The 23,310-nt window shown below is 37.0% G+C and overlaps 1 protein-coding gene and 1 long non-coding RNA gene across 6 annotated transcripts; both read left to right on the forward strand.

The window, feature by feature from the left end:
- The first annotated feature begins 6,582 nt into the window (after nt 1-6,582).
- LOC131300623 (vacuolar fusion protein CCZ1 homolog B-like) lies at nt 6,583-23,218 on the forward strand. 5 transcript variants are annotated; one of them, XM_058326552.1, is made up of 11 exons: nt 6,583-7,116; nt 9,039-9,240; nt 13,139-13,232; nt 15,834-16,017; nt 16,115-16,153; nt 16,264-16,373; nt 18,267-18,362; nt 18,609-19,067; nt 19,300-19,455; nt 21,922-22,151; nt 22,877-23,218. In XM_058326552.1, the coding sequence occupies exons 2-11, from the start codon at nt 9,059-9,061 to the stop codon at nt 22,905-22,907; spliced, it is 1,581 nt and encodes a 526-aa protein (XP_058182535.1). In that variant the 5' UTR covers nt 6,583-7,116; nt 9,039-9,058; the 3' UTR covers nt 22,908-23,218. The 5 variants fall into 5 exon arrangements, with proteins under 5 accessions (XP_058182535.1, XP_058182538.1, XP_058182536.1 ...); XM_058326553.1 differs by lacking the exon at nt 6,583-7,116 and adding an exon at nt 7,120-7,229; XM_058326554.1 differs by lacking the exon at nt 6,583-7,116 and adding an exon at nt 8,314-8,435.
- On the forward strand, nt 13,244-15,703 carry LOC131300625 (uncharacterized). The gene is made up of 2 exons (XR_009191018.1): nt 13,244-14,000; nt 14,863-15,703. It is a non-coding gene; the product is annotated as an uncharacterized LOC131300625 (long non-coding RNA).
- Nucleotides 23,219-23,310: the final 92 nt, after the last annotated feature.

Here is a 23,310-nt window from a genome sequence, read left to right on the forward strand (position 1 = left end):
TTTGGTACTCCGGCCCCAAATAAACTTAAGTACGAGTATGAACAAGTTGATAAGTTACAAACGGTTTTGTCAAAGGAAATCTTGAATGAATAGTTACAAACCCATCTTTATCAAAAGAAAGTCAATTACAAAGATGTTCAAGTAACTAAGGTGGTTAGCTTCCAGAAAGGTCTTCATGTCCAAGCACACGAATGCACGCAGTATATTGTTTGGCATTTTATCCTGAAAAGAAATATTAGGTTGAGCTATACTTGCCCAATAGGAAAATCTTTACCAATTTTATGTGCAAATGTGGTGATAAGTGCAAAGGAAATAAGACAAGGAATCATGGCTCTATGAATGAATAATAGCCAACTCAATGGTATGCCAACATTCAATACGATAGTTCCAAGACATGTCATTACCAGAATGTACCTCATAGTTTATAATACTCATGCAACTCTAGTAATTTCGACACGACTCGCTATCATAAATCTCCACTATCTGTATTTCCACCCCTTGCGTTATAGTATAACATTTCAAAGGTTACCGTATTGCCATCCTTTGCGTTACAGTGAACCCGAACAACTTAGATCACTGTATTACCACTCATTGCGTTACGAGACCCACTTGAGTCTCTGTATTACCATTCTTTGCGTTACAGGACTCCCTATCCCCACTTCCTACTCATACACCCACCATTTTATACTTAAAATGCAAGCTAAGACCTTCCCATAATCATGTTCTTACATGAAACATTTTACCATATGTCACGGTGCTACAATTATGCCACAAATATTCATGAATAATCAACCAATCAATATGATGCATTTTAACGTAGTTTTAATCGAATAGTTTCCTATCCGTTCTTCATTAACGAAAGGCCAACAGAGCAAGGGTAACATCGATTAATCAAAGAAGGTCGACCGAACATACTTGAGATAGGTTAGGAGGTGTCAAAGAGATGCCAGAAGTATCCGGGGTTCAAAACAATCGATGGAGGATCAACAAGTTCAAACAATATTTTGAGCACAAGGTACCAATACCACAAAAAGTAGGTATCGGTACCAAACCAATCCAGAGGGCAATCAGGAACCAAGGTACCAATACCTCAAAAGTTGGTATCGGTACTATGGTATCGATACCTCAAAAAGTTGGTACCGATACCAATGCCTTACAGCAGGCGATTTCCAAATTTTTGACAGATTTCGACAGGGTTAAAAACTACGGTCAATACTCAACTTTTTACACCAAATCAACACATATAGACATAAAAGAGACAAAGAAACCCCTACCTCGCAACAATGGCCGAGATTCAAACGATTTGGCCAAGCCCTAGCCTCCACAAACTCCGAAATCAACAAGAACTTCCCTCCAAGCTTGACCCACGAAATTTTGAACTCGAGCAAGTGATTGGAAGGCCGGAGGGAGGTTGATTCTTGAAGTTCTTAAGGTTTTGGAGGAGTTTTGAGTGAGAGGAGAAGAGAGAGAGAGAGAGAGAGAGAGAGAGAGAGAGAAAAGATCGGTGGAGAGTGGGAGAGAACGGATGAGAGAGAGAGATATGGAGATACAATTATCTCTTACATACATACCCACTCTATTTATACTCCCATAAGTTTAAATCACACCCACACTCCCTCAAGTTTCCATTCCATCACTTCTATCTTCAATCTAATTAACCACAAAATAATTCATATTTTCTCAATTAGACATTTAATAAATATTTCAATAATTAAAAATTACCCGAGTCTCTACAGGTACTTTGGACATTTGCTCCGTATGGTGGATGCGGAGGTAAAATTCTTGAGTTTTAAATGTTAGGGGCAAAATGAAACTATATTAATATACTAATTGGCTTTATTTGATTGACATTTTAGTTTAGTTTAGTTTTGGTAGTGGGTGGAGAGAGAGATAGCGTAATGATTGGAGAGAGATAGAGAGATATGATAAAGTAATAATTAAAAAAATAGGGCAATGATTGGAGAAAAAAATAGGGTAATGATTAAAAAACTAAAGTGAAATGGTCACCGAACACAGTGGAGTTGAGGGTTTTTCATAATTTATCTCAGTTTTCATTCAAATCATCGTTCTATTGTTTTCTTCTTCTTTTTCAAGCGCAGCGATAATTATATACATCAGCGGGAGTTAGGAGATAATTAGCAAGTTAGTCTACATGAGTCAAAGGCTTTTCATAGCCATGAACCACAAAAGCCTGTGACGGGGCTCAAATCATGATCGATCTCCCACAAAAAGGATCAAAAAATAGCATTGGGCTACAAGCTCATTAGTCAAGTCATCATCATTCATGAATTGTTTTTTATTCTAACTATTAGTGGGATGGAAAACAGAAACTCATAAGAAAACAAAACATGGGATTATTTACGCCCTTTTTCCACTAAAAATTTTACAATATATTTATTGACTTTTGTAAAATTGTTTGTATTAAACTAAATTCTTTTATCAAAAGTTAAGTTGTTTCCTGTCTTCACTGAACTAAAATATCTAACATATTTTCTCTCATAAACACCCAACACATTTTCTATAATTTTTAGTTGAGTGGAAATAACATAACTATAAACAGCTACTAGAAGTTGTGTGCTTACCGGAAACACGTCTAAGGGTGTCTTTTGGTATTGATTTGTTCTGTAATTTTCATTTTTTTCTCAAAATAAACATGATTGTGTTTGTAACTTTTATAAACAAAAACTAGAAACAGACTTTGTGGTAATGAGTGGAGAGAGATAGATAGATAGAAAAAGTTATTAAGAAACGTGTAAAGAGAAAAAGAGGTTTCTCAAATATGGAAACCAAACAAAGAAAGTTGTTAAATTCGTTTCTTTTTTCTGTGTTTGTAGTAGGGGTGAGCAAAATAACCATGAAACCGTTAATCTAGTCCAAACTAATCCAAACCGAATAGTTTGGTTTGGTTTTTTAATGATGTGGTTAGGTCTCAATTTAAAAAAAATAACGTATATAATTTGTTTAGATATACTTAATAAAGTTAATTTCCTTATCTAATACTCCCTCCGTTCCGATTTGTTTGTCCCCTTTTTGACTTTTTGAGAGAGTTTGACCTCTAAAAAAAATGTTTATAATTTTCAATTCGTAATATTTTTAATATCCAATATAAATCTTGTTTGATAGATCTCAATTAGTTTTATTATACAAAATCTTCAAAATCTTAAAAAAATATTATTTGTTTATAATTTTTATAATTTTCAATTCGTAATTTTTTTTTAATATGCAATATAGATCTTGTTTGGTAGATCTTAATTAGTTTTATTATACAAAATCTTCAAAATCTTAAAAAAATATTATTTGTTTATAATTTTCAATTCGTAATATTTTTAATATGCAATATAGATCTTGTTTGGTAGATCTTAATTAGTTTTATTATACAAAATCTTCAAAATCTTAAAAAAAATATTATAAAATGTAAGATATAAGTATTTTTTTGAAATACATGAATTTCGACAATTAGACAAACAAATTGGGACGGAGGAAGTACTCTATTCCACCACCCTTGCTTTTCTTTCACTTCCAATATTAATTTCCTAAACTTCCTGTTCCTACAATTTCATTACGCTAAACATACATAGTACATACACGGTTTGGGCTTAGTAAAGTGATTTCCTACTCTTTTTTCTCAGTAATTTATTTTCTAATGTATTCTATTCTTATTTAGTTGGTTGATGTTAGTGAGTTTTGATGATTTTAATATACTAATTTCAATATAACTTTTATTTTAATTTATCTTTGCATTTTTAAGTACTTAAAATAATTTATAGTGATGATATCTCAATTTTAAGCGAACCGTGGTTCAAAACTAAAACCAAACTACCTTTGAATGGTTTGGATTGGATTGGATTGGTTTGGTTTTATGAATTTTATGGGTTGGTTTGATTCTCTAAATTCATAATCCATAAATAGTGGCCATTACCACACCAAAAAATATATATATTTAACCGAATATATATACGCCCAGAAAGTCAATGTAGTTGTGCACAAATAGGTTGTGCAAGTCCGCGGGTTCACATCGGTCCCCACAAACTATTCAAGTCATTTTGTCTTGTTTGGATCAAGATTTGGAAAAAAAATTCAACTCAAAAAATATTAATTATCTCTATTTCCAATCATTATTCTTCACTCATTATCTCTATCCTCAATCATTATTTTCATTTCCCTCTCTATCTCTCTCAACTCATTACTCCTACTTCCAATTATTACTTTCATAAAAAAAATTCAAAAATTTCTCAAAAATTCATCTAAACGCAGCATTATTAGTAACTTGGAAATAATTTTTTGAGTGATCCCATAAAAAACCAACTAAATCGGAAACCTATAAAAGTTTCATCAAATTGTCACTCTTTTTAAGAATTCAAGATCTTGAATTTTGAATGATTTTTTACTGGACGACTTAAAAAATAATTATAAAATTAATAAATAGTTTAGATCATTTGTAAGGCCATCTACAGAGGTATAATCAAAAGCTATTTGTTTTTAAAGTTAACAATATTTGTGCAAAAAATGGCTCACAGTAGTATAATCAAACTTAGCAACATCCTTAAAAATAATCAAATTTTGGGCTTTGGATAACCAAAACTAACAACATTTTTCAATAATCAAAATTTGTGAACCCCACACCACATAAGTTAATTAGTTTCAAAATTTATATACATGCGTGTTTCAATTGGTATTTTCTTGTTCTCTTCTTCACCTGCTCTATATCTTCTTCACTTCACCCACAAAGTATCTTTTCTCTTTCTTTCTCTCCAAAAGTGAAACTCATATCTCTCATTTATCTACAATTCAACCCATTGTTGCAGATTAAGGCATTTTACTCTTTTTTTCCGTCTATATTTTATTCCTTTTTCGTTCCTCCCGTGTGGGGTTTTTTTTTTTTTTTTTTGATCCGCATTTCTTCCCTGTGGTTGAGTATATGCAGAAGCTTACATTCTTCTCCAAATTTAAGAACACATACTGAATTCTTTTGGAAGATTTAAGAAAGTGGTGGATTAATTTGTGATATTGGTTTGGTTAGATAGGTTACAGAATAGGAAAAAAAAAAAGTTTCCATATTGTTTTGAGGGAAAATTTCAAAAAAGCCCCTGAACTTTCTGACAACTTGCAAAAAAACACCTGGACTTTCACTATTAACAAAAAAACACCTAAACATAGCATTCCGTTAGCAATTAAACCCCTGCCATCCAATTCCGTCAATTTTTAACGGATGGAGCTAACGGAAGGCGTTAACTTTTTATTTTTTTACTTTTTACATTCAAAAATTACTTTTAACTCTTTCTTTTTTTATTGGTAAATAAATATGCAATTAAGTTCTTTTTTTTCTTATTATTTATCAAAAATTACTTTAACCCTATTTTTTGTTTTCAAATTTTTCCTTTCCCCCCCCCCCCCCCCCCCCCCCCCCCCCCTCTCTCTCCCTTTTTTTCTTATTAGAATCGACTCCACACCACCAATTAACCCCACAACCAACCGCCAAAGCCTTAGCCACAATTTCAGAAATTCAAAAGTTCTTTTAACCTCCTCTTTGTAACCTTTTCTTTTTTTTACTACTTTTACTTCAAAAAATTACTTTTAACTCATTCTTTTTTTTAGTCATAAATAAATATGCAATAAATAGTAAAAATGGGTTAAAGTTATTATTATAAATAGTAAAGATTAGAGTTAAAGTAATTTTTGATAAATAGTAAGAAAAAAAACTTTATTTCATATTTATTTACTACTAAAAATAAAGAGTTAAAAGTAATTTTGAAAGTAAAAAATATAAAAAACAAGAATGCTAAAAAAAAGAGTAATTTCGAATTTCTAAAATTAGAGCTAGAGCTTTGGCAGTTGATTGGTGGAGTGGGGTTAAAGTTCTAAAAAAAAAGAGGGAGAGAGAGAGAGAGAGAGAGAGAGAGAGAGAGAGAGAGAGAGAGAGAGAGAAGGGGAAAGGTAAAATTTGAAAGTAACAAAAAAGAAGGTGGTTAAAGTTATTTTTGTAAATAGTAAAAAATAGAGTTAAAGTAATTTTTGATAAATAGTAAGAAAAAAAAACTTTATTGCATATTTATTTACCAATAAAAAAAAGAAAGAGTTAAAAGTAATTTTTGAATGTAAAAAGTAAAAAAAAATAAAAAGTTAACGCCTTCCGTTAGCTCCATCCGTTAAAAATTGACGGAATTGGACGGCAGAGGTTTAATTGCTAACGGAATGCTAAGTTTAGGTGTTTTTTTGTTAATAGTGAAAGTTCAGGTATTTTTTTGCAAGTTGTCAGAAAGTTCAGGGGCTTTTTTGAAATTTTCCCTTATTTTGATAGAGAACAATAGGAAGAACATAGGAGGAAAGAGCGAGAGAATGAAATTGTAGTGGACCCCTTATTTTGGTTATGAACTAAAAGTGACCATTATGGACATCAATATTGTTAAGCTTAGCAACATCTTAAATGAATAATCAAAAGCTGATGTGTCAACTTTTGATTATCTATTTTTTATTATACCACTGTAGATGGCCTAAGAGACTCTGAAGTGGATCCCACAGATCCGTCTGTGCACAATGTACGTGGGCTTTCCCTATACACCTTTCCATCTCAATAAGGCTGCTAAGAGCACAAGCAATGGAAGAAAACGAACCCGATCCGCGCAACCATGGTCGTTTTGGATTTCTAGACCCAAACTTATTTTTTTCTTCACGTGCATGGTCTTCAATAATTTTTTACAATCATTTCTCATTTTCTATTCACTTATTATTCCAAAAAAAATTACCTCAATATCCAAAACGAACCCGCAGAGGAGAACGACAGAGTTCCGTCGGATTTCCCAAGTCAAATTAACGCTATGCGGAATTTATCTTGGATTGCTTTTGTATTTCTTTTTTAACTCATCGGCCATCGCCATCCCGAATTTGTGTTTTCTTTAATAGGCGAGGAGTCCGGCAACAACAATTCAAACGCCCAGAGATTCCTGAGCTAATTACCGTTTACCACATCCTTAGATTTCACTTATTTCATCTTAGATTTGTGTTTGGGGATCAAGGGTCATACCCAGCTAGGGCCTCTTCAAGAATTCCTCCCCGCAACTGTTTTTCCCCATCGCCACTACGCCATACATCACACAAATCCTACTCATCATCTCTACGGTACTCTCTCTCTCTCTCTCTCTCTCTCTACGGTAGTTCATATTAGATAAGCTGAGAAATTTGGGTTTATAACGAACAAACTCTACGCTTTTACTTTGTGATTTTAAACTATGGTGAGTTCTGTCTATTATGCTACCGTGATTTTAGCCCATTTATCGTACTTGATCTTTCTTGTCATCTTTGTTTAGTTCAAGTTATAGTTGCAGTTAAATTGCACGTCGAATGCTTTATTTACGTATACAATTTACGTATACAATCTGCGGTTTTCCCTCTCTTCTAATGTTTGCATTGTTTTATCAACCTGCTTTATATAGTAATTTCAGATTTAATTTGTCATTCATTGTTAGCTGGAGATTATCATGGAAAGACTTTTTATGGAATACCCCTTGTAGAATGAAAAAAATTGAATGCGACGGTTAATTTTGTCTCACATGGGGGTCCTATGTAGGTTAGGTCCCACCCCCATGTGAGAGGAGCATTACACATAACCGCTGTATCTAAATTTTTCTAAGCACCCTTCTTTTTTGTTTTTCTTAGTCTTCGTCTTAGTCTTTTTGTTCAGAAGGATTAGGTGGTCAGTCTCTTAGAAATTATAACTAGGTGATTGCATTGGCAATGAAGTGTAATTTGTGCCGACTGCCTGTTCTGTGGCGCTGCTTTGAGTGACGGGAAACCAGCTATCCATTAGGAATGCGAGATCAACTGTCAACGTACTTGCGGTTTGGGAAAAACAAAGTTATCTGCATACTTTCTCCATACTTTGCTCTAAGCAAAAGAATCCTGACCCTTACAAGTATATCCTCCCTTTGGAAAGAGCGCCTCCTCGGCCACTTTGTCTTCACGTAATATTTCTTTCCCTTCCTTCTGACTGTTGGCAGTTTTCTTGTTCTGGTCTGGTGAGGGCTTGGTATTTTCTTGTTCTGGACAATATCCAGTTCCTGCAAACCTTAGAGGTACTCTTTTTGGCTTTCATTTTGTTGGATATTCCAACATTTAGGACATGCTCTTACGGCTTTTGGAGTGTTAGTGCTTCTTAGAATTACTTGTCTACTGATTCTAATTTGTGCATTTCAGTTTGCTCTATGTTGAAACTTGTGTTATTTGTCTTATGTTATATATGCATTTTCTCTCTAGCAACATGCGCCTCGCTTCAATGAACACCGCATGTCAGACCTTACGCCTAGGCCCCATTGGATCTTTGGCGTGCCTCTTACATTCAAGTACTACGATCACCAAGCATATCATTGTTTAGCTAATTAGCTCCCATGCTATATCATGGGTTTGAGATATGGGAAACGCCTCTAGATAAGCAAAGTGAGGTAAATTTGTCTATCTTCGACCTCATCCAGATTTGTTGTAACCGAAAGATTGTGTGGACCAACTGGCTTATCCATCTTCTGGAAGAAGCTCCTATTAACCCTGTAATTCCTCATGAAGATTCCATACTTATGAAGTTACATTGAAGCAAAGACAGTTCACTGAATCAACTTATCGCTTTTAGTCTTGAACAATTGAGCGTGAACTGACTTCTATTCAATAGTTTATACATGATTGGATTCTAGTGAGTATCGCCTTTCATCCAATGCCACCTTCAAGAGGACTCTGCGATGCCCCACTGGTCACCGAGGAATTTATGACAGAGCAGGCTGCAGACCACAGTTTCCTCCCTTAGAAGCCTCCAATCACAAATATCCTCTGCCTGTCATAGCACGGGCTACTTAGAACCGCCAGCTTTTTTCACCATTCACTCAGATGCTTTTTGTCTTTCACTTTGTCACATAAGAACTTTCACTTTGGGTTTCTCTCCTAGTATTGGAATGTAATAAGATCTATTCCTGTGTACTTCTAAATATCATCTCGCTGATGAGGCATTTACCTTTATCTGTTTGTCTTATTGTTTCCTATTTTGTTTTCCTATCAAGGTGGGTGATTGAAAAGTGCAATGGGTTTGTCATCTCTTACAACTGTGAATGAAGCAATAAAGTTTTGCATTTTTGATTTGAAAAGAGGTCAACATGAAGGACAGGAGTTGGACAAGATTTTGTTTTTCTTTCCCACTGATTTGCCCTTCTCGGCACAACTTTCTGTGATAGGGCTCAGTGAAGGACTTATTACTTTTACAAGGTGAGCAGCTACATTATTGCTCATAGACATATTTCTTTGGAAGCTACGAAACTTGCCAATGACTTTCTTTATGGTAATGATGACAGCAAAAGGACGCTTTAAATGATATGCCTAAATGTCATTTTTTTCATGCAGGAAACTGTCCGGCTAGTTTTAGTTTCTATTGTTTCTTTTTGGTAAACACAGCTCTTAAATTCCTTGTGTACTTTAGGACGTTTTCTGTGAATCTTTAGGGGCAATATGCGCCATGAAAGAGTTTCATTGCATCAGAAAAGGTATAATTTCAAGTTGTATGTGGATGGAAACTTCAGAAAAGAATTCCGTCTTTGCCGTAGGATTGGCAAAGGAAAGATCCTTGGAAGGGGAATCTGAAATGTAAATATGAAGATCTTGTTCTAGCAGTTAAAATTTTGTTTTCAAGATTCCTGATAGGTCTAAGTGGTAATTTCATCCGGCTCTACTTGCTTTACCACGCCCCAAAAGAAGTTTTCAAGAGAAAGATGAGGCTCTAGTGTACACGAGCTAGCATACTAATGGAGCTTCATCAAATCTTGTCCTCTTAATATGTAACTTAGTATCATCACTTCTAGGTACTTGTCAAGATGCTTGCCTGGTATATGGTATGAATTGCAGCTCTCTCTTTTTTTGGGTAAGGTAAAATTTTGATAGAAAACCCACATTACACAATACAGGGCGTACCCCAAAACAACAAAACAAAGGGGCATTCCCCAGGAAGAGACAACATGGCACAAGGCCAACCCCCTATCTCAACAGAAACAAGAAAACAAAACAAACAACCGGGAATTAAGAGAAGACCCTGCTTGAAATGTTCCAATACCTACACAGCAATCTATTGTCATCAGACCGCCTAATGTCCCTCCAAGAGCTTACATATCCACGAATATCCGAATCCACAGCATGTATGATCTGGTTTGGATTAGACCGTATGGCTTGGAAAATGCGCATGTTTCTCTCCCTCCATAAATGGTACACAACTGCGGCACAAGATAGCTTGACCAGAAGGCTTCGCAAATGAGTACCACCCCTATGAACATTGATCCATTGGATCTCTTGATGCAGAAGGAGGCAGGGCCTGTAGATGCCATTTTTTGCCACAAAATGCTGCCACTCAGAATTGGAAAAAGGACAACTAAAGAACAAGTGCGCATGGGATTCATCAGCATTATTACAAAGCACACAAGTAGCACAATCAATAACTCCTCAGCTATGCAAACGATCCCTAGTGGCCAACCTCCCCAAGACACGCAGCCACTGAATTTATATCCCACCGAGGAACATGATGCTTGAACCAAACACTATTATGCCATTCAATTTCAGGGGCAGTAAGGCGGAAGGCATTCCAAGCTGTTTTGATAGAAAAAACCCCAGTGGGAGACAAGCACCAACAAACTGAATCTTCACACAACACATTAGGCAAAAAGGAACTGGGAGTATCCCTCTCAATAGCCCTGACAATAGCAGATCTACCATTCGGCCAATTCCAATTGTTCCCAGCAATAACAGAGGATACTTTAGCAGAGGAGGCTGTAAGTAAAATGTCACCTAATCTTTCACCAAATCTTTGAAATAAAGGGCCAACTGGGTGCCAATTATCCCACCAAAGAAATGTGTTAGAGCCATTACCCACAATACATTTAATCCAAGGCTGGACCATGACCCTAAGTTTAAAAATCTTCTTGATTGTCCAAGAAGAAGAGATTGGAACCTTCATAGTCCACATGCATTTAGTTTTATTCACAAACATATGGACCCACTTGATCCAAAGAGTAACAGCTTTTTTTGCAAGAGCCCATATGTATTTAGTCATGGCCACAACATTCCAATCCTTTAATCTCCTAAATCCAAGGCCTCCTTCAGGTTTTGGAAGGCAAACAGAGTCCCAACTGACTTTAGCTCCAGAAGATTTCATATCAGGTCCTGTCCAAAAGAAAGACCTAAGAATTCTCTCCACATCGTTGAGAACTTTTTTAGGAAGGACAAAGATAGAACTCCAATAGCATTGGATACTGAATAAAACAGAGGAAACAAGTTCAGCTCGACCACCATAAGAAAGGAGCTTATTGGACCAAGACAAAACTCTGTCCAAAATCTTTGTGACTAAAACCTGGCAATCAGACGCAAGAAGTCTAGAAGTAATAAGAGGAACACCAAGGTACTTGACAGGTAAAGTACCCTCAGAGATAGAGAGAATGCTTTGCAAATGATTCTTCAGATCAGTAGATACCCCAGCAAAGAAAACAGTGCTTTTCATAAGGTTAGGCTGGAGCCCAGAATATAAATGGAAATCCCTCAACAAATCATGGACTAATTTGAAGGACTGAACATCAGCCCCACATAGAAGAAACAGATCATCCGCAAAAATTAGGACTAATTGCAGCTCTCTTGGTCTCTTATAATGTCACGGTCTTGGATATGCAGAAGAAATCCAATCTCTATGGGCTTCCTCCTTCATGGACTAGCTTTAATTCACAAATCAGAAATCAATGTAGTTGCTATTGCCATGATTAATAGGGTTTCAAATTTATAAACAGGTTTTCCTAAAAACCTCTGGCACAAAATACTGGATACAGTTTTGTATCTATGTTATTCTTGCAACATTTAGTAAGAATCACCTTCTTTCTTTTATTTAGATAATCCTCTGCTGCCTGCTATTTAGATGGTCGCTATTCTCGTGATCCACATTTGATAAGTTTTTAGTGAATTGCTATTTTATTGAAGCAGTTGCTATTTGACTTTAAGAACATGGATGCCTTCTTTGGGAGAGGGACTGGGAAAAGCCTGAACACTCGACGACGATGTAACTGAAAATTTTTATCTAAGACTCCTCCACGCCATCTTGTCACCTTATTCCAACATTTTATCCGCAAAGGACCCTTGACATTGACTTACTGCAAATCTTCAGATATTATCCGGTCTCATTGTCAACCTAATTGATTTACATTTGAAATGAAATCGGTACTCTCCTATAATAGTGGTCTACATTGTGCAATCCCTCATGTTGATTCCCACTCGGTATTGCTGCATTTGTTCTTTAGATTGAACTGATGCAGTAGGATTGCTTAGTTGAAGAAGTTGCATCATTTCTGGGAGCAGGAAATTGAGACCATGAGCCACACGGTTCTCAAGAAGACTATTCTGGTCTGCTAGAAAGTGTACAATAGTTGCATAAGCTAGTACTTCCCTATTCAAGTTTTGGCATCTTAGAGATTTTTGTTCACTTCAAGTATTAGGACTTTTTGATGTTTAATTAGTAGGTGACTGATAAGATTATTCGAAATCTCAATATGAATTACACGAGTCCTATTTGGTATGGATAAGAAGCATGGATATGGATATGGGACACGGACACGACATGACAAAAAACTAGGACATGGATATGTTGGGGGATACATTATGTACATAAATAAATAAATATATTTATATACATAAATTCAATATTATATAAAGAAAATATATTTTTTCCATATTAATGATGAAAATTCGAATGAAAAAATGAGAATAGCGGAGATCATTAAATTATTTGATATTGGTTTTAAATTTGGTTCATATCTCCAATAGTACATCGTTACTCTATTTCAAGTTTTAAAAATTACATAACGACCCAAAACGCATTCGATACATGTCCGGTACGTGTTGAAGCATGTCCAAAATGTGTCCGACTTAGAAAAAATAATTACATATTCGGACACATAATTTCACGTGTCGGGAACGTGTCCGACACAGATACGAAAGGCATGTAGATGTGTTTGTGCTTCTTAGGTTTGGACCTTTTGGTAAATGCTGTAAAGCTCACCAACCCATTTGTGAAATCTCATGATTTATATTTAGCATTGAGCTTGTAGTTTGGTTTTGAAAGTGTAATGTAAATTTTCTGCAGAATCTTCTCTCCAGAGGCAGCTTGTGAGGTCATAGAAGCAGAGGAGCATTCTCATGTTTTTTATGAGGCAGAGCCAGATATCTGGATGGTGATGGTGCGGTATTCGTTATATTAATCCACATGGCTGAAAAATAACTTTTCCTATTTTAATTAAAATGCAATTGTACGATGTTGTTCACCATTTATATGCATTAGCATAGATATTGTGAGTTGAACTGCCTTCTTGTTTTGAATTTCTACTCTCTCTCTCTCTCTCTCTCTCTCTCTCTCTCTCTCTCTAGAGCTGGTCTATATATTTGCATAATCTTATTCTTCAAGTTCTAGCACAATACACTCAGTTTGTTTCTCTGTTAGCCTAACTCGCTCGGTATGTGCCTAACACTCACATGGTGCTTAAAGATGTATCTAACACAACATGGACATGGCTATCACGTATCAAGTGCTTCCATGCTTCCTTGAGAAGGTTCTTCCTTGGTAGCACGAAGGAGGGGCAGGGGTAGGAGTGGGAGCAGGTGCGAGGGAGCGGAGGCACCTAGACGCTCCTAAGGTTGGTGTGATGCCTCGTAGCCAGGGAAAAGACCCGGGTTGAGGCCGTGGTGACCCTAGTCACGAGTCCCACATCGCTTGGTGAAGTGTAAGTTGTGAGCTATTAAGTAATAGATTATGTCCCTACCTTGTACAAGGCCTTTTAAAGCCGTGAGGGCATCACCTACTGGGAAGTCCACGGAGCTTGGGCGGCCAAAGCTGACAATATTGTGCAAGGTAAGAGTGGGCCATTACAGATGGTATCAGAGCTTGCATCAACCGGAAATGTGGGAAAAATCTGACCCCACACAAGAACGTGTGTTCCTAAGTGGGGGATGTAGGGAGGTATTCCCGAACAGGTGCAAAATGAGCCCGAGCACGGTCAACAAAGGGTCAACGCACTGTGGACCAGTGATATGAGAAGTCAATGGTCCAGAGAGGTTGTACGATTCTCGATGCAATAACATGAGACGTTATTAGGACCAAATACAAGGAAAATGACATGAGATGCCACTGTTCATAGAAACTTGTTCGGCAAGAGAGAGCCGAACAGGAGGAGAGTTCCTTGCAAAGGATATGGTTCAAATTGTTTCCTTAGGACCAGTAACACGTGAGGTAATTGGTCCAGGCCATCTGTTCGGCCATGAGATGGCCGAACAGAGAGAGAAGTACTATTTGAGGGAACATTCTGGAAGGTTCCAGAGTAGTCATGTCCCATAAAGGGATAAAGATCCCAAGAATATAGGATCTGAGAAAGATACCCAACGAATATGGGATGTTCGGCTCTTAAAGGAAAAGAATCCTAAAAGGACTCTTTTCCATAAACTGATAAAGGAAACGAGACTCCTTGATATCCTGGGTTTCCTATACGAGTTAGGAATCCTATGGTAACATGGATGCTTGAACAGCAAGCATCCATAAATCTATAAATATGAGGTAAACCTAGAGGTGAGAGGTACGCAATACACTGCATTCTATTTGCTTTCCTATTGATAATTAGGGTTTGATTGCTAGTACGTGATACTAACAAAGGCATCGGAGGGCCTTTGCCACGAGAGGCAAAGGTGCACTCACTCCTTGTCTGTTTTGCAGGACAGGGGTTTCATTGACAAATTATGGTTACTTTCAAGAGGCACGTGAAGCCGTTGCATTCCAGTGCTGTTTAAAACACTACTTGAATTTATCCACCTACAGGGGAGATTGTGACACCCCATAGCCTGGGAAAAGACTTGAGTTGAGGCCATGGTGACCCTAGTCTCGAGTCCCACATCGCTTGGTGAAGTGTAAGTTGTGAGCTATAAGTAATAGATTATGACCCTACCTTGTACAAGGCCTTTTAAAGCCTTGAGGGCGTCAAAACTTATTGGAACTTCACATTTCAGTGTACTCACCCTGGAGTAGTCTTGGGATAGGTGACCTACTGGAAAGTCCACAAAGCTTGGGCGGCCAAAGCGGACAATATTGTGCAAGGCAGGAGCGGGCCATTACAGTTGAGAGCGCCTAAGGAGCATATATAGATTATATAAAATATCTTTAAATACTTAACCATTAAAGGAAAAGTGATACTTATTGAAAAAATTTCCGATCTTAAAGTGTAATTATTGGAAGTTATATATTCTCAATTTGCAAAACTTCTTGACTAATATGATTCTCGTATTCTTATTTCCACAATGGCATAACTCCCTTAAAAGTAAGAGAATAACTGCCTTAACGGCCCGATAAGCTCCCATCTTAGTTAGGAGCGAACTCCCATCTCGAGGGGAGTGAGCTCCCGTCAAGCTCCCATCTTGGGAGCGCCGATTCGAGCTCCAGTCTAGGGAGCGCACCTATTTTAGAAGGATCCTGCTACTAAGGGTTCTTCCCTTACATACGAGGATATATGGTTTCTTTTGTCCCTGGAAGATTCTCTTGTAGCTATGCGCCTTTGACACATAGCTATCGTCTATGTGGAAATTTGTCTTTCGTAATTCTCTGCAGAAAATATAGCTTTTGAGATTCCATTATATATGTGTGTATATGTCCCTTTCAGAAAAAAAAGAACTTAATATATATGCTGTCTTGGTGGGTTGATCCTAATGTTTTATGTTCATGAGGAAATTATAAAGGAATGTTGTCAAATCATACTGTTCTGCGTCCTTAATTGTTTAACTAATGCTCTTTACTGTCTTAGATTGTGGAGAAAAGTAAAGGGTCGGAAGCCATATGGCGGATTGATGCATTGCGTGGGGTTCTTAAGGAAGTACATTCTCTATTCATGATGTTTAATGGACCTATAAGAGCGTTGCTTGATAAAGAACCTGCCGGGGGACTTATTCGATCCCATCTGTATACTTTCATCATGGATTATTTAAGTGGTAAGGCATTGATATGCGCTCTTTACAATTCAGTGGAAATCTGTTTTATTATATTCTGTAGTCAAATAATATTTTACTGTAAGTCGCTAATTGTCAGCATTTCAAAAGCGGTCTCCATTGGATTTTTGCTGCTGGGGTAATGCTGCAGTTGCTGTATCAGATGATTTCCATTGGATTTATGCTACTGGAGCAATGCTGAAATTGCTGTATCTCATGCCTTACATATGATTCTTCTCTTTGAGGCAGATTTTCTTGTTGGGAAGAAACTTCAGTTACCAAATTTCCGTGACTCTTTAAGGGAACGTGGAACTGTACAGATGTTGACTATAGGACGTGAAGCTGCAATAGAAGTACAGGTCGGGCTTTTGGAGCTCATTTATTTGTGCCTTTAAGTGTGTAAATTTCCTTCCTCACTCCACATTTTCCTTGGATACAAGTGTTTAATACTTGTGAAACAGTAGATTTTCCGTTTACACCACCTAAATTTAAAAGAATTTTCACGCTGTGGTATGCTGTCTTTGACTAAATTTTTGTTAGGTGTGCTACTCATTGAGATTCTTCTTTGGTGTAGATTTGTAAGGAAAATCGCACTGGTCATCAATGCATCTCACTATGTTGGAACTGCGTTCATCTATGGCTTTTAAGATAATTGAGAATCTGTTCAAATTACAATTGAAGTTCATTAGGGTCAGTGCCAAAGTCCTCTGAGCGGGGGCACTGAGCAGGTTATATATGTATGGGTTGTCTTGTCATCCCACTTCATGGATCATCACCAGAATCTCAGCTTTTCTTGATTTAATTTCATTTCATATGGGGTGAGGTGATATAAAACGTGAAGTGTTAATGTTTATATTTGCTGGCTGCCTCTACCAACCAAAACTTTCTTTATGACAGAAACGCAAGCATACCCATTTGTTATTCTTATGCTTTCTGATCTTGAGGTGTAAACATGTCTTTGGACCACCTGAATCATCCTCAAGGACAAGTAAATTACCCGTCCCACATGCGCCAGCCAATTATTGGGGTAAATCACAGGGTGTGGTCCTAAGGGGGAATAGTCATGACATACCATGGCTTCCTGACATTGAATGGTGGTCATTTTTTCTTCTCCTTGGGGTTTTATGCATGTAGTATTTCTGCTTTCCAGTTTGTTTGTGGCTGCCAAAGTCACTTTTAAGTTATCACTGGTTAGTTCTAAAAGCAATAAGTCCTCGTATGCATTTTAAGTGCCATTACTTAGGGGTTGTTTCCACTAACGAACCAGTTGTGGACCACAATCTTTATTCAAAAAAAAATTCGTGTTTTTAAGTTTGTTGCCAAACTTTCATATAATATCGGTTCCTCTCGACGGGAGGAATCGGAAAAGCAAAAAATTATGACTTTTACACGAGTATTTTGAGATATATCCAAGCAAAAGCTCAAAAAGTCAAATTTTTGGACTTTTTCTTGGATATTTCTAAAAATACTTGTGTAAAAGTCATAATTTTTTACTTTTCCGATTTCTCTCATCGAGACAAACCAATAATACATAAAAGTTTGGCGCAAAATTAACAAACACGAAAAAAATTTGAATAAAGACAACCAAAAAGTTGTGGTCCACTACTTGTTGGTTAGTGGAAACACCCCAGTATAAATAAATATATGAAGAATCTAAGTACCATAATAATGTTTTTGACTAACTTTTACCGTTTGAGATATTAAATTGCCTTGTGATTTGTTTTCCGGAGAGCACGAAGAGAAATTCTATAGTTAATGTTTTTAGTTTCCGATCTTGCTATTTCATCTAGAAGAATCAACTATCAAGTAAAACATTTTCTGCAAATTGTGAAGAAAATAAAATGATTTTTAAACTAAAGTTGTTTATTCTGTCAAGTAATATAGAGTAACTACTACAGCCACCATAAACTGGACACTTATGACTGATCCAAATTGTTCATGGTGCAGTTTCATATCAAAAGAAGAAAAAAAAGTTCATTGGTGGAGTTAAATAATTTGAAATGACCATGAAATTTGGTGGCGAGCAGAAAAATCCTATGAATTCAATCCCAGAGGAAAAAAATAATTCAGCTTTGAAGAATTCAAATTAACCTACGCATACTCACTTCCAAATTAATTTCTATATGGTCTTTGTCTGATTGTAACTCACTGACAGGTACTAAAAATGGGGGCCAAATGTAAATTGCTTTGTTTCGAATTTGTATAGAATTTTATTTGCTCATATGTTGATTTATGAAGTCTTCTTTTGGCAGTCACTGGTCAGACAAATAGAATCATCTGCTAGCAATACACCATGCTACTCACTGATCTTGTTTCAAGACTTGCTGGTGTCCACAACACTTTCCCCTGTATGTCTCATCATTAGTTCTATGCAGTTTTCGTAATTTTTTTTGAAAGTATGATTCTTCAATACAATTTATTTACTTGCCAGCCATCATGAGCTAGATGCTTTTCATTACATCTTCAACTTTAATTGTTCTCAAAGTTGAAAAGATGACTAGGGATCAAATAAAATTCTGTTGGATGGTTGTAATAGGGTCCAATGCCAGGGGTTTTTATTGTAACTGCTGATTTGCATCCCAACTTCTTGTCAGGAGGACACCATAAACTTATTTACATATGCAGTCCTAAGGTTGTCTCCACGTGCTCTACCCTCTGCAGTCAGTTCATGGTCCTATTTACGCAAAGGAAATGTGTCATCTCATGCTGCCACCGGATCTATCTCAGCAAACTCTGGTGCAGTTTTGGATCAATTTTATCGGTCTCATAATAGCTCTTCTGCTGGAGATCCTGGTTATAATGTTGCAAGGCCCTTACAGCCTGACAAGTGGACCAAAGGGAAAGATGGTTTTCTTGTCTCTGGTATTTGGAATACAGAGGCTGGTAGCTCAGCTCCTACCATTCCAACAATTTGGCTTCAGCAAACGGGGGAGAGAATGTATCTCTATGTTTTTCAGCATAGAAACCTTACCTTGATCCTTCTTATTCCCGTCACTTCCATTCCCAATGGGGAGCAAGCTATCTCAATGGTGAAGCAGCAAGTTCTTGAAAATGTGAGTCTCCGATCCTTTAGGCCCAATTTTTGTTAGTAAGTGTAGGAAATGCCTAGTTAGGGATAATCCTATGATCTTATCAAGTCTTCTCCTTTTGAAAACTAGTGGTTGCCCTCTTAAAGCCTTGACCCCCTATGTTTTTGTTCTGTTTCTGTATCAATCAATGATTAGAGAAATGGCGTCTAATTATTTGAAACTGTTTGCTAAACTTGTTTCCTTACCAATTTGGCAGGCTTCACTAAAGATTGACAAAGTTGAGGAGAAATTATCCAAAGGATGGGGTGGGGAGAATGCTTATCACGTGAGTGGGTACCGATATTTACTAGTGGATGGTGACAAAAATGTATCTAGGGCTTCTCCACCTACAAAAGTAACAACACTAACGAAGGTCAGGAATTGTCATCCGACAACTCAATACTTCCGTTTTTTATAGTTTTAACACGCCTTCTGCAAATGTTGCTCCAAACTTCTTTGTTTTACTCTTAACTTTCATTAGCCTAAAATGCTTTATTCATGCAGCATAGAAATTTAGATTAATAGACAGGTAATTATTTGTGTTGAGGGAAGATGTTCTGTTACTAATAGCAAGTCTAAGCAATAAAGATGTCAAAGCCACTCCCTTGGCTCTTTTTCTGTTACGAAAAGAGACAGTAGGGCATTTTGCTATTTACTGTTCCAGCTTCCATGAGGCACGTAGCCTGAACTGCATAGATACTCTGTTGTAAAGTGATTGGACTGCCACATCCCTTATTCTTGTATTTTGTGTAAAGTACTATTTTGATTCATTAAGTATGCAGTTACTAGCCGTTCAGAAGATTTTTGGCTTCTGCCGTGGCTGAAGCACTGTCAGCTGATTCCCCCTTTCACTTGTGGTTCAAAGTTGGTCTATTGTTGACCCTGCTGGGATGGCTATATCTGTGCAAGAGAACAACTCCAAAAGCACTCCAATGTGATTTGCCCACTGCTTTAAACGAGATCCTACCCACTATGTTGACTAATCGCATTGGTGACCAATAAATTGAGCCTATGGGAGACCAATGAATGTTGCATAGGCAGCATTCTGGCCTCTTACCCATCATGCGAACTCCTAAGTGTGGTGTCTGTCGTAGTAACTCTTTACTCAAAATTTCTTTCGAACTTGCATTTAGTGTATCATTGCAGGCTTATTTCTTGTCATTGGATAAATGAAATGCATGATTTATGGTTTGTTATGGCTCTTAAAATGATTGATTGATGCAACTTAAATGTGATAGGGTACTTGTCAATGCAAGAGTTTTCATTTTATTGATAGAGGATGCCACTTTTGTCCTTTGACATTTACACTGGAAGGAAGTGAGAGGCTAGCTCAAACAGTTATTAGAAAACGATAGTGTTATTTAATAGTTGATGAGGCTTCTATCCACGAGTGAGACGGACACAGGAACTTATGGAATCTGAACCTACATGTGGATGGAAACTTGTCTCTTTAAAATTTCTTCTGTGCTGATCAGTGATTAACCTTCCTTGCCAAAGCCATTGTAGCGCAATGGTGTTAGCATGGCATGGAATAAAAAAGTGGGTGTTTTGGATCCATGCTGTGTAGTGGGCAAAGACACTTCAGGGTGTTCGAATTACGGCTACAAGTGAGCTTGTCTGGCTCAAAAGCCTTGTGTTGTTCAAGTTATTAGGCAGATTAGTGGAGGAGAAGCTTCAAAGTAAGGATCAGTTTGATGATCTACTTAAGCCCAAGCAGACCCATACTCTGGTCATGTAACGGAACTGTAAATTTCGGCCAAGATACGCAACTCAGATTTGTGTGTCGAGCAACTGCATTCCAACTCTAACAGTCAAAGTCAAACCTCCTGTTTGAAGGCACACTGTAAAAATTACGCTGTTGAAATCACCTTTTGCGCTAGAGCAAATAAAACCTGGGGTCAAACAAGCTAGCTACTAGTTTTAGTTCTCAGAAATATTCAATTTGCTTCTTGTTTTACGGGAACTTTGATGTAAAAATAACTTCAATGCAAAATTTAAAGTCCAGCAAAGTAAAGTCGTGTAGCAACGACGAACTGGGGCTGGTTATTGTTTCAACTGAAAATGACTAAGACAATCAAGGGAGTGCTTACTTATATTTTTGTCAAATATGTAGGATTGTTGGAGTTCAATAGTTCAGAGACTGTTCTGTACTCTGGAATGACACTTTTGACAGGTAGAAAAAAGAAAGATAAAATTACATAAATATAAATAGGAGATTCTTGTTTGTAAACTTTTCAAACTCTCTTCAATGATGGACTTTTTGTCTTCTAGGTTTCTTACTCTTCATGCTTTTGCCTGGATGTCTTTCATGTTATTGTTAAGCTGAGATTGGCTACTGAGTTGTGAGCTTGTAAAACAACTGAGCCCAGACTGTTGCTGGCCTTTCAGTCTGGGCTCGTCTAGAACATGAACCGAGACTGAGCATACCCTTTGTCCGACTGAGCTGATATTAAACACAATTCTAGATTGGCTTGGCTTGGCTCATTTGCAGCACGACCCACAATTACTTCCACTATTTACGGAAAATTAGGATTGAGCACTCTGTTGTAGTGAGATCAATTGTGCAATTGGTTGAGAATTTGATGAATAACTAGTTAGTTGCTGAAGTTGCCTCTTCTATGATCTATAGGCTCTGGAAGCCTTTGTTTATGCTCATATTTAATCATTGATTTCTATTCATGGATTTTCAGTTTACGTTCTCAAAAGACGATGCCAATGTAGTTACTGTAGAGCATGAAAAAACAAAAAGAAGCAAAGTGGAATTTATTATTTTCTTCTTGGAGATGAAAAATTAGCAAATTTTGACATAGGGTATGCTAAGAAGGATTAAATGTTGCAGGAATCGTTAGTTGCATTGACTAAGCTCCGAGAAGAGGTTGATTTGGAAAAGAGCCGAGCCAAATGGGATGGTCCAGACAGGGATAAGGATTTGGAAATAAGCATTCGGGCTAAAAACAATGCTTGGGTGATTGGGCAGGTTACAAGAGGAAAAGAACTTTATATGGTTTTAGAGAAAGCCAATGAGACACTTCTCTATGCCTCTGATGCTGTTGAGAACTTTAGCAACAGGTAAACCCTTGTTCTTACACTTCAACAAAAGTGGTACTTTCTTCTTATGGCTTGATGATATGGATCACTGGCTGCATAAAGTGATTTTCTATTCTTGGATGTGATCGCTAAATGTTTTCAATCATCTTCACTAAGTTCATGCATCCAGATTTTTCTTTATTTATGGATTATTCTAACCTTCGCCCAAAGGGTGTAGTATAATAGGTAAAAGGTGTATTGATATCCGAGAAATGTGTATTCATATTATCCTCTACCTAGTGGGCAGAGATTAGCAATACTGTTTCTTTGTTGAATTGCTCATGAAATTGGCTGATTCATTTGACTGTCCTGCAGTATTTAATATTGCTGCAAATTTTGAGTTACATTACCTCCCCTGAAGTTCCTTGTAGACACAGAGATCTCCTTTGTGGTTTTGAAAATGACACTAACCTCCTTTCTGTTTCCCTTTCCTATTTCAAATTTCTGGTTCTGTCAGTTCACCGTTATGTAAGTTGACAGAGTTTGCTGAGGTCATCAAGCATTTTACAATTGTTTCCACACTTATATTGCCAATTTTCGATTTTATGTTTCAATGTAATAATAAGAGGGAAATCTGATAATAAACCATTTGCATACTCCTGTTCATGATTGCCACCAGCAGTTTCCTCTCAAAATTTGAATTTCTTGTTCCCTAACACGGTTAGGCTGACAGAATATTTTTCAACTTGTTTTGTTTAATTTTGCAGGTATTGTAATGGCTCTTTTTCTTTGGATTAGAAGAAAATTACTTGTATTCAACACTTGTACTCTGCAGATAACTGACAAGGGATGCATGTTTATAGATGTAACAGAATCCAGGATGAAAATCGAGAGGCGATCACCTTCCACTTTTTGTCTGTGTTTGTTTTTGTATTGTTGATCTTGTTGTAATAAGGAAAGCAAAAACACAAAATGCAGGCATGTACCCACTTGTGTTGGGATTTCCCCTGTGCAAATACTTTTCATGAGCAAGCAAGGATTCTGTGAAACAGCCACTCCCTTGTGATATTTCCCATGGCTTAAGACATTGAGATTTCAATTTACTACAACCGCATTTGTGTGTGGTTCACACCTAAGGGATTTTGAATAAAGCAAAGGAAAATGATATTGGCACTCCAAAAATTGATGGAGTCACTTCAAA

Source organism: Rhododendron vialii, chromosome 9a, assembly GCF_030253575.1.
Source record: "Rhododendron vialii isolate Sample 1 chromosome 9a, ASM3025357v1".
Taxonomy (NCBI): Eukaryota; Viridiplantae; Streptophyta; class Magnoliopsida; order Ericales; family Ericaceae; genus Rhododendron; species Rhododendron vialii.